Below are 12,381 nucleotides of genomic sequence, written 5' to 3'. Positions count from 1 at the left end.
ATCTATAAGAGCACAAATTACCATTTCTGCACCAGGATGCAAGAAAAAGAAGTATTGGCAATTCAGACATTGTAATTAAACAATGAAATGCCAGTAGACAATGAAATGCTAGGACATATTTCTTATCAATGAATACACTGTGTCTAAAGGGTTTCAAATACATCCCTAGTGGTTATCTACCACTTAGATTCAGCTTATAGTCAGAGGATACGGAAATAAAAAATGGGTCAATATTTTTAATGCTGTGTAAAGAAAGTGAATGCTGCTTATATTAAGACATTCATAAACTTTAGTAAATTTCTTAAGTGAAATGTACTGCAGCATTAGACTATTATTAAGATGCATTGTAACTCCTTTGAGATTAATCTGATTTTTTTTTATTGTAATTCCAGAATCTAAGCTACTCAGAACATTTGAAAAAATATCAAATTCAAAAGTTATGCATGGTAAAGTAAAGAATAAAATTCTACTGTTTTTATTGCTGTATATATCTACAAGAATGTGTATACAACATTTTCCAAGTGAGATACTGCAATGTAAACATACTCTACCACTGTGCAATTCCACTCCATAGAATTCAAGCGTCCGTGCAATATTTATGTAGCAGGACTCTGCTTCAGATTGCTTGAGGCCACTGAAAGAGGGCAAAAAAAAAAAGAAAAAAAGATTTAGACCAGAGACAAAATAAAATACATAACATTAAATTTATTCCAAATGCAGGAAGAAAAAAAAAAAAAAAGAAAAAAGAATCTACTATCCAACATCTGTGAAAAACTTCATTAAAGAGTTCCACAAAGTACTTTATTTAGTAAGGACTTCCTAAGAGACTCTCAAAATTGCCCAAGTCATAAAACAGTGTCATTGCCTCAGACATTCAGCACTTTTCAGAAAAATCTTAGCTGAAAATTCTTAGCTGTTTTGTTTAAAGGGATAAGGAAACAAGGCCTCTATAATGGCTTCTTTTATAACAAGAACCTGTATCTACAGCCATTATATATTGTCTACTATCTCAGAAGGAAGTTGTTAAGAAGAAACATTAGAAGCAGGAAACAAAAGTAAAAAAGTAAGTTTACAAAAGTAAAGGGAAAGGAGGGAAGAATATTAAATGTTAATATTAAATAAGTTAATGTTACAAAACCCAACAAGCTAAATTTACAACCAATAAACAAAATGCTATTTTTCCCCCTGCTGTTAGGTGTGAAATGTGGTGCCAGACTTGCAAGGATTCTACCTTCTACTTTTTAAAAAACTTTTTAGACTCCAACAGACACCTGCTTTCAAAAAGAACTCAAAAATCCTCACACATCAAATTAACTTTAGAACTTCACAGAACTTCTACATGGAATCTACTAGGAGCTTGAAAACAGAAAAAATCAAAAAGTAATCCCTACATAGTTCATTCTCCCCTGCAGCCTACTAATTATTCACCTGAAAGGATTGCAGCCTAAAGAATATCCCATTAAGCATGACAAAAAGGTATTTGCTTCCAACAAATTGTAGGGCCATGATTTTATTATCTGAGAACTGATTAGACAACAGAATACAAAACCTAATACTACTCTAATACTAACATTGCTCTAATACAAAATCTGCTGTGGGCTACTGACATCATGTTGTGCCAGCAATAATCCTGGTCTTGCAGCACAGACCAGTGAGTCAGGCACTACAGCATATTAGAGAAACTGTCAGAACAAAGACCAAACAATTACTATCTACCCATGTTTAAGAAGAAAAGCCTACAGATACTATTGTCTCATGGCTACTACAAAATGCAGGAAAAAACAAGAAAAAATGCCCATTAAATTATGTTAATTAAATGTGATTTAAACTAACAACCTGTAAGAAAAACACATAACATTATGTTACATTAGGACACTAGATAGAGAGATGCTTCATATAAAGCAGTAATTCTAACTTTTAAAGGAGTAATTGCCTTGAAAGTCAGCCACTTCAAGATACCACCTTCTAAATTCCAAACCATACTAATCTTCCCTGGAACTGCCATTCTAACAACTATCAATCTTCATGAAAGCAATTAGAAAGACGAAGTTATCTTGAGTAATAAAGCCATTGGCAGCGGTGTGACTTGAGAATGTCACAATATTGGAATAAGGACTGAAGGGGAAACAAAAAGCTGTTTGCAGATAAAGTCCTTACCCAGATCTACATCTACAGTGACTACCATCAACTTGATTTTAAAAAAATTATAATAATAAATTGACATCGTGTCCTTCAGTTTACCAGAAAGGTTGAGGATGGAAAAACAAACATACAAAATGACAATTTGATAATGCAACAGGATGTTTCCTTTCTGTATATTTTCTTTTTGTTAATTTTTTATCAAGAATTTTGCTTAGGAAGATAAGAAAAGCCTGACAACTAACAAGAAGGAACGCCTACAAATTTTAATTCTCAATTTGCTTATATAATCTACTTCAGATTAAATATGTCTCATTTAGGCCACTAAGAAGTGCCTCAAGACAGACTTAAGAATTTTTTGTTTGTTTGACCCCCTACTCGTCTGATAGAGGGGAAGGTGACACTACAGGTCCCTGGTGGTAGGCAGTTACTGAGCAAAATAGATAGGCAAGAGAAAAGAATGTCTATATAGATTTAGAGATGAACACAGAAGGAAAATATCTGAAGGCTTTACTAGTTTGAAAGGATAGCAGTTGCTTTCTCAGCACCTACATTCTGCTGAACAGTACCTTAAGTATGTCTATAGAACTTCCTTCTAAGTTTTGGCAAATGAATATGACATCCAGTTAAAAATATTGCATTGGAGCTAGAGCAAACATGATGCAATGCGTCTTCTCAAATCTATATTGCATTTCAGTAATTACGATCATTCATTTTTTCCCCATGATAGTTGAAGAATGAAAAAGGACAGATTTTCACAGGGCTGGATTTGAAATCTTAAGAATGGTTTAAGAAGTTATAACAATTTTCAGATGTTACACAGGACGTATGCCAAATACTACTAATTCTCTTCAGATCTCATTTCAAACATCGCTCTCCTCAAACAGTAAGATAAATTCACCCTTTCGCACTTCTTTCTTAGAAGGTGCAGTGAATACCACAATCATTCTTGTCAAATACATTGCTGGCACTGAGCTCATGAAAACAATGTCTCAGACAGCAGTATTCACTATATTTGCCAAGAAGGATGCAAGGAATACTGCCAGAATACACAATAACCTGTCTCCCTCTCCCTGAACTCCAAAATAAATATGCCTAAAGACTTAAGCATCAAAAAATGTTGTAAATGAATGAAGAATTATTTTTCCTAGTACAGTCTATTCAAGTATCATTATTCATAACTTTTATTACATGACCTATGTGAAGAGAGTGCTTGCAATATAGCATTTAAACTTCAGTCTACTAAAACAGCTACCAATGGCCTTTATCTGGCAAAACTGTTCAAAGAAAGCATCAGTTTCACTGAAAGAATCCAGAAAATAAAGTGCTTCCCAACAGACTTCACCTGTTCACACAGAGTTTTGTGCAGACTTCTAGTCTGTCCTCTGCAGGATACACTCATATCTTTGGCTATGATAACAGTAAAGCCATGACTTGAGCATACCCACTCCAAGACTATCCAGAGTCTTCCCTAAGTGGCTTGCAGGACAAATTCCTCCTAAAAATGACTGAATTTATTCATGCCTGTCTACAAGTTCCTTGCCAAAGACATCTGAGCCTTCTGGAAACTTCTGGAATCAGATTGTGAAGGAGCAGAGGCCTTGGGTGTTGCATTCCTGAATTTGAACATCTAGAAAAGCAGACCAGATTATTACCTATGCTAAAGGAAAAGTTGCTGTGTGAGTTCAGTAGTTATCTCTGTTTTACCCCCATAACTAACAAAACAGCATGCATGTTCTGGACTGCGCTAAGCGGCCACACATGAAGTTCTGAACTACTCACTACATCCATCAGCAGTAAAGAAAAAAGAGGGAGAGGTTGGGGTACTGAAATATGGCAAAGAAAAAAATTTAAGGAATATTAAGGGGTGAAGAAAATGGAGATATTTTAAGGTAATACCACTAATTCTAAATATTCAGTCTTACATGGCACAAATTAATGAGATTAGCAAGAGTAATCAGCAGTAGACTTCAACTGGAATAACCAATTATAATCACACTCAGGAGAGGAGAGTGTTATCTGTTATCAAGGCTTGGCTCCCTTATGCACCACTCATTTCACTGACAGACAAAAAAAATCTTTAGGATTTCAGAAATGTTCAATGACCCTTGATCCAAAAAAATCACAAGTATCTTGTACAGTGCTCTAGAAGGTTGCCACTAACAATGTACTGTGCTAACTATTCTACTCCTCGCGATAGAAATTTATTTATAAAGTTTCAACACACCTATATGCTGAAAGCAAGTATTTCAATTAATATACATTATATGAAATATAACTAACTTGAAAAGAAGTGCAAAAGGAAGATTTTTTTTAAAGAGCTTATAAGGCAAGAGGAAACTAAAAATTAATGTTACCTGTGTTGTTCATGTAGTGCTTCTACTTTGGTAAGAAAATCTTTGTTCTGTTCTGGTATAAAGTTGTAATTGGACAGATATCCTGAATGATGTATTGAAGCATCATAGTCTCCAAGTTGTGCTGTTGGAAAACAAGAAACACAAAGCTTTCATAGTTAATTATCACTTGCAAGAAATCCCTTCTCTTAATTAATAAAACAAAATATTCACACATAAGGAGAAATGCAAGAATTATGAATTATTTTTCTACAGGCAAGCAGTATTGAACACAGTTAACTGCATTAAAACTGTGAAGAACTTCTCAAAATATGCTTACCCTAACTATAGTTTCAGGTACTTAAAGAAATCAGTACTTCACTTATAGCCACAGTTTTGCAACCCCAGTCTGTAACACCACCACACAGTATGTGACACAGACGAGTAGTACTGAAACATTAAAAGGAAGCAAAATGCTCCAGAAAGACAAATGAAATCAATTTGATGTATCTTTACATGATCACAACAGATAGAAGACTTTAATTAGATCTGTCACTTAAAGACCAACTACTCTGTACACTGTAAAACTGTTTTAACTAGAACTACTGGAACTGCCCTAAGAATTCAAATGTTAATTGCCCTACTGAACATGAGGCATAATGTATGGAATATACAATATAATGGAAAATTACCAAATGATGTGACAAGTTCAGGGTATAAATCATATAGTTCCTCATGATGTTGTATGAATAAAATGAATGGAAGTTTAAGTAAAAAAGGTTAAATTAGTTAACTATTTACCAAGGAGTAAAAGTCATCAGGTGAGAAAATGACAATCCAAGATTAAAATATAGTTAAAGTTGCATAACTGGTTTATGTATGAGGATCTCAATAATGAGTGTCGTGCAAAGATGAGAGTAAATGTCAATGGTTTACGGGCTGGTTTGGCCCGGTTCCGTGACGAGCGGGGTGGACGGATCTGCAGATCCGCGCCTCCGGAAAAAAAGGAAACAGGAGACCCCAAAATAATTAAAACAGCGGCACTGATCTGAGGAGAAACAAACTAATTTACTAAGTATATTATCGGAATGCAAGATAACACACTATAATACAGTATAATCAGAATTGAAGCTAATAAATCAAATATAATGAGAGAGAGAGAGAATGTCCGAAAGGTGGATAGGCCGATATGTCCGATAGGTGGATAGACGGGGATGAAGGGCAAGCGAGAAAGAGGAATCAGGCGACCTTGCCAGGAGTTAAACCTCCTCTCCCTGACCGCAAGGTCCCCTGGGGAATGTAGTTCTTCTTCTCTTCAGGGCAGGTACCCAGGACTTGAGCATTGACAGTTAAAGTCCCAGTGCCCCACATGATGTTATGATGTGGAATACCGAAAGCCAAAAATCACAAAACCGTGACAGTAAAACACAGTATTCAAAGTTGATTCTAAATTTATCTTCATATAAGCACTGAAATACAGTTCAAGTACTGCTAGTTACTGTCGAGAAATAGTGAACGCAAGATATTCCATCATGAAAATATTTCTGGAATCAGGAAAAAAATCTACTACAGCAGAGCACAATTTTGAAGAAACATACAAATGTAGGCTCTCTTTAGAGAGAGACTAAAATGACACTAAATGAAGCACCAAAATAAGTAAAATCAATGTAGATGTAGAGGTTAAAATACAACTAGCTATCACATGAATAAAACCATTTATTTTGATGATGCACAATGAAGTGAGAGATTACAGCACTGTACTTCATTGTTTTAAAGTGTTATAGATTCAAACAAATATTTACAGAATGATGAAATGATAATGGACAAACAACAATTGGATTTATGATCTCCTATGTATTGCTTATCATAACCGAAAAATGAAATTAAGGGACAACAGCCCCAAACAGCTGCAGAACTGCTGTATACAAGCGTTCAGAATCATCTTTGCAGAGCAGTTCTATGAGCTGCCAGCAGGCTCAAGGTCAGTAAGGTAGACCACAGTGAACCGTGTGGAAGAAAACACAAATATGTTAATTCACCTATTTAAGCAGATTCCGGTATCTTCACCACCACCAATAACATACTGGTACTGTTAATTACAAGTGTTACAGACATGATCAAATGCATCTCTGATTAAACAGAATTACAACACACTTTAGGAGGACAGACAGGCCACGTACACAATCCTTACACTACCTCACATACATGGAAAATAATTTTAAATACTGGAAATTCAGATCAAAGTTGTCTGTATTTATCAAATCTGACTGTGGTTCCAAAGGATAAGGGCTACCAGTACTCAGTAGAGTACTAGGATAGTAGTCAGAACTTCAACCTTTGAGTAAATGTCAGCCTCCATGATGTCCTTCTGAACGTTATTTCCCTTCAAAGAAGAATGGAAAAACACCATGCCTCATGATACAAAAGGGAAAAAGAATCTCAAAACACTAGCTGCAAAGAGGCAAGTCTGCAAATTAGGAAACCTAAGGTTTTGGTGAATTTTCTATTTTCAAAAGATATTAATAAATTAAAAGCCTCATTGTACACCTTGGTTAGAAGAATCAGGCAAAAAAGAAAAAAAAAGCAGATGGAGAAAAACTCCATAGTGCAACTCTAACTTTAGAGGTGCCATTAATTTCATGAGCGTGACGTTCCCCTAAATCTTCCAGTCTCTCTCCTCTGATACAGATGGGAATTCAGCCTTGTGCAACTTCTGCTGGAGCTCCCCAAACTGGAATAAACTCTTACCCCTAATTCCTGAAGAACTGGCATATTAAACTCACCTTTTCTAAAATCCTCACCTTCTTTTTCTTCAAAGAACCTTTCAATCACAAACAAACCATCAACTCCTTCCTGAGTAAATTGCTAAAAATAAGACAGAAGTGTGCTAGAGATCTCCTGTTTCAGAGACTACTTTCTTTTAAGTGAATATGCCTTTATTGAATGCTTCATTATTTGCTGAAGCAAACAGTAAAGGTAGGTATCATACAAACATACAACAGCTAGGATAAAAAAAAGGGATTTTACTTTTTAACTGGTAATACACAAATAGGAGTATGAGGCAAGTAGCTGAATGGGAAATTCCAGAGTCCACCAGCAAAGAGAAAGATTAAAACACAACTTTCACAATCTTCACTGACCTTCATTCTGCTTTAGTAAAATTAACTGCACTAGAATATATCCAAAGCACTGAAAGGGGAGCTCTTATAAAACTGAAGGGAAACTGGAATTACTTTGGCATTTTAGGTACGCTACCCATAACATATTTTGAAGACCTTGGTAACCCTGAGCTTGCCATAAATATTTGCATTCTTCAACGCACCTTTTCACTTTCTTGCTTCAGCACAATTGTGTTGCCAATGCTTCACTAACCATCTTAACAGTTTTGAGAGTTTTAGCGTTCCAGTGCCTTACCACATCCCAGAGATGCAGAAGTGTGCATGCATTTTCTTTTGCAAGAAAACTGGAATGCTAGCCTTTCATAGAAGACGTTCTGGTTTCAAACTCTCTCATTAAGTGGGAATGTGTTTAAAGGTTCATTTAATAAAAAGGTACTGAATACGATAAACATAACATTGAATTTTTTGCAACTACTTGGGATTTTCATAGATATCAAGAGCTCAACACTCTGTACTTTCTTTTCTGAAAAAGCTGTTTTTAAATTATCCATCTAGGATTCCTTTAAGGCACAGGATTCAGCTCCATTTTGTTTCTCCTACAGAAGATATTTTTCTGCTATCACCCTTAAAACATCTTTCCACCGGTAGCAGACAGATGAGAAGGATGGAAATAATTGTAAGCAGAATCACTGCTGAGAATTTTCCCATATCTAACAAATCAGTATTTCCCAAAAAAAAACCAAAACATTATGTAAACATGCATTTCTTAATCATAATAGTTTATTTATTCCCCCCTTAACTGTTCTCTAGGTGATTTCTTATTTCCCTGGAAGGCAATCTTGCAGTTACTGTAACATGCACTAAGCTTTACGATTTTGAAGAAGAAAAATAAAAGACAACATTGGGAACAGTACACGTTCTACAAACACACACAAATAAGAACACCATTAATTTTTTTTTTTTTTTTTTTTTTGGACAGACTCAAAAAGTAGGCTTTTTCTATGTAAAACATCTGGAGGCTGTAACTTTCCCCTACCTTCCAAAGCATCACTTGTAGCATTTTGAACATTTCACACAAAAAAAGGAAAGAAATCTTTCCTTATTTTTCATTGCAGAACAACCAAAAATATACTTACTAATCAAAGGAAAATTGATTATCACTTACATTGTACTGCGTATGATGCCAGCACAACAGCAGAATTAATAGGACATGACAACCTGGAAAAGGAGAAATTATTTAGACAATATGAACACAAGTGTGAGCATGGTATTTTCAATTATTTCAGCAAGTAAAGACTTTTTATCTTCAAATTGTGTCTGATTTTTTCTTGAGAAGTTTAACCATCAAATCAAACAGACAGCAGAGGTTAGTTGTTCAACATTTTCTTACACAAATAGATGTACCTCATCCTAAAAGGACATATTCTTGCTGGACGCTTATTCTGGAAACCAAAGAAGGGATTTTTATGCAACTCTGGACATCATTTTAATAGCTGCCATCCAATGCATTTAAAACTAAACGTAAACGCTAAAATTAGCCAAATGCCAGTACAAAGACAGATCTGATCTAATGTTCAGATGTAATTCCATAACCGACACCTACTAAGAGATCCTAGTGGCAATTTCTATTTGGCAGGAAATATCTGGACCAACTTTTTGTACAAATACAAAGGAATTGGGCAAAGGAACCATCGTGTAAATGTTCATTATAAAGAGAAGATATCCCAAGACTAAAGAGAAACAAAAGCATGAACTGCTGTTTACGAAATTTATGTATGTGCAGAAACAACATCTCCCACAGCTTACTCACAACAGACTCATAAACTGCTGTTAGTCAGCTACACGAAAATTTGAAGTGTTTCAAAGCAACTCATGTTTTTTTTTTTTTTTAAGCAGTATTTCATAAGGTACATCTTTATAGCAGCAATTGGTACTCTCCGAAAAAAAGGCTTATTTATTCGCTTTTAAAGAGAATTATGGAGAAGTTGAAGATTCTTATTACCTTCCTTCTACAATGTCAGTCTTCAGTTGCAAGAAGAATAAGTGCCTAGAAAATATTTTTTTGAAAAATGAAAAAAAGAACACCAACACTTGTATTTAAAAGGCATTGTTTAAATTGGTAGAAGTATTGATTTCATTTTATTATGGAGGTAAGTTCCCTGGCAAACCATAAAACAGATGAATAAAGTTTAGTGGCATTTAGAAATATGTACTCACACACCCATTCTTTTTCACAACAGTTTTAAGGATCTTTGACCATCAATACTACAACCACAGGACCACAGTATTTATGCCATAACAAACATTGCAAAATACTGCTGTGCAAAAAACTGCTCTACAGAATCAGGCTTCTTTTCTTCTAGGATTACCTATTTGGGATATAATTTATTTTAAACATTCTGTGAGAGTCTATCGTGGGACTATTTTTAATTACCAATGGAGGATGAGATGTTTGTCAAGCAGCATACAGACAAAAGCTCTTGAACAATCCCCCAGCAGCCATTCAGCCTTGCTCACATTAGAATGTTTGATAGCGCTACTTGAGAGCAGTAGTGGAGAGCTGGGAGTAAAGAATCGCAGAGAACAAGTCTTGGAATCATTTCATAGATTCGTAGAATGATTTGGTTTGGAAGGGACCTTTAAGATCATCTAATTCCAACCCCCTGCTATAGGCAGGGACACCTCTCTCTAAACCAGGCTGCTCACAGCCTCATCCAGCCTGGCTTTCAACGCTTCCAGGGAAGGGGCATCCATAACTTCACTGGGCAACTTGTTTCAGTGTCTCACCACCCACACAGTAAAGAATTCCTTCCTAACATCAAGTCTGAATCTACCCTCTTCCAGTTTAAAACCATTTCTCCTCATCCTGTGTCTAATGTAAGTTTAGAGCTGCAGGACAGTTTACAAACTGCATAAAGAGCAAATATCAAAATGGGTGACAACTTAATTTTCCTGTAAAAAAAAAAAATCACGTATAATGTTTTACTATTTATATTCTCAAGATACTAAAATTAACTAGTAGACAAACAAAGAAAGCATTTCAAAAATGCCAGATCTAGAAAACAAGTACTATTACCTGCTCTTCCTGAAACAAAATAAACAATGCCCTGGAAACAAATCTACTACACACATTCAGAATTAACTCAGTACTCATACAAAGAAAAATCTGATATGCTCAGGGCACGCAGACAGCATAATCACTGAACTTCCCATTTTTTAATCATTGCATCTGGTTAATTAAGGGATTATAAAAGAAGGAAAGCAAAACAGGCAGCCATGAAAGGTTCAGAAATAGAATCCAAGGTGCAAATAAAACAAAGATTTGTGTAACTAACTTACGCTCTACCAGTATTTTCGAACTGTGGACTGCTTAAAGCAGAAACCATTTATTATGAGCATTACACAAAGCTGCTAATTCTAAACACATTTAATACAAACAATTATAAGGTTATGCTGTGTAATATTACATAACATACTGCAGTTTGCCATGTTGTGGAGGTGGAAATGAGGGCTTTACACATACTTAGTTTAGGGAATTAAACACCAGACATTACCTGGTTTGTTCTTGCTGAAGTGTGTTTGGATCAGGTATGAAAAACCTTACACGAAAACGAAGGGTGCAGGGAAAACCTCCTAAAACATTTTAGAACACCAAATCAATTTTATTTTTAAAAAACATACACCCTAAGTTCTTATGTTTATGTTTACAGAAAAATTATTCAAATAATCCCATTGTAATCCCATCTATTTTACTTGTGGTTTCTGATTATTTTGAGAAGTCTCTTCCAATCTCCCTCACCAACCACAATTAGAAAATATCCTTACACATTCTGATGCTTTCATTTTAAGTACTTACATAAAGGTACTATTTAGTTATCTTTGCTGCTTTACTCGATTATTGAAAAAGGAAAAAGCAGCAGATGTATATGAAGCATTTCAATCAGGATAATTCTTAATTATAGAAAAACAAAGGAACACCAGAAGTTCACAGTCTCAACTTCTAACATTTTTTTTTATCCAAATTCCTACACAACCTACAGCATACAGTAAAAATAAAAAGATCTTAAAAATATAGCTCAAGTTTTCTAACAGAAATTGGGACTGTCACTCAAGTTCTATTACACTACATTCTCTAGGCTGCTGTACATGCTGTAGCATGCTGGCTGGCCTGTCCTCAAGCTCTCCTTTTTGGTAAACCTGTGCCACTCAAAACTGTTTATGAACAAAACAAGACTAGAACAATGCATGGACTTAGAAGTACTTTTTTTTTTTTTTTTTTGGTTAAAAACAAGCATAAAATTAAGTTTCCTATGTTACTTGAGACAAAAATTGGCCAGAACCTGTGCATGAAACTGGCTCGGCTACCCTCAAATTCCCTCTTTCTTATCTTCCATGTAAGGATGAATTTACTAACGCCATAAGCTGACTTCTGCTTTCACAGCCCTGATGCCCAATAATGATGAGATGCCTGTTGCAGACACTGTTACAGCACAGTTAGTGACTCATCAGGTCCTAATAACACCCAAGGAGCAGGAAGATAATGCAAAAAGTTCTGCTTAAAAGACTGATAGAGCTAAGACTTGCTCTAAAAGAAAATCTAACACAGAAAACCTGAATTACACATTTACAATCAAGAAATAAAAACCAAGTCTTACCTTTTAACTGTTTCCTAATAGGTTTGTTTGGTTCAAGCCATCGCTGTGAAATGAAAAACTATTAGATGGATTAAACATATTTACAAATAATGGCTGTTTATTTTTATATGCACGTGTATGTATATATACATATGT

At 35.1% G+C, this 12,381-nt stretch overlaps 1 protein-coding gene across 4 annotated transcripts in view; it reads right to left on the bottom strand.

The window, feature by feature from the left end:
• Window positions 1–12,381, bottom strand: part of PTPN3 (protein tyrosine phosphatase non-receptor type 3) — a 115,542-nt gene that overhangs the window by 64,719 nt on the left and 38,442 nt on the right. For 2 of the 4 annotated variants that reach the window (XM_048940109.1, XM_048940108.1), the window contains exons 4-9: window positions 12,247–12,304; window positions 11,146–11,224; window positions 9,594–9,638; window positions 8,757–8,809; window positions 4,497–4,617; window positions 547–634 (exon numbers count right to left, since the gene is read on the bottom strand). In XM_048940109.1, coding sequence (XP_048796066.1) covers window positions 547–634; window positions 4,497–4,617; window positions 8,757–8,809; window positions 9,594–9,638; window positions 11,146–11,224; window positions 12,247–12,304 — 444 coding nt within the window. Of the gene's footprint in view, window positions 1–546; window positions 635–4,496; window positions 4,618–8,756; window positions 8,810–9,593; window positions 9,639–11,145; window positions 11,225–12,246; window positions 12,305–12,381 lie in introns of those variants that run through there. The other 2 variants (XM_048940110.1, XM_048940111.1) reach the window with 2 other exon arrangements.

This window comes from Lagopus muta, chromosome 3 (assembly GCF_023343835.1).
Source record: "Lagopus muta isolate bLagMut1 chromosome 3, bLagMut1 primary, whole genome shotgun sequence".
In the NCBI taxonomy this organism is placed as follows: Eukaryota; Metazoa; Chordata; class Aves; order Galliformes; family Phasianidae; genus Lagopus; species Lagopus muta.
The sequence above is the reverse complement of the archived record's forward strand: the minus strand, read 5'-3'. Positions and strand labels throughout refer to the sequence as shown.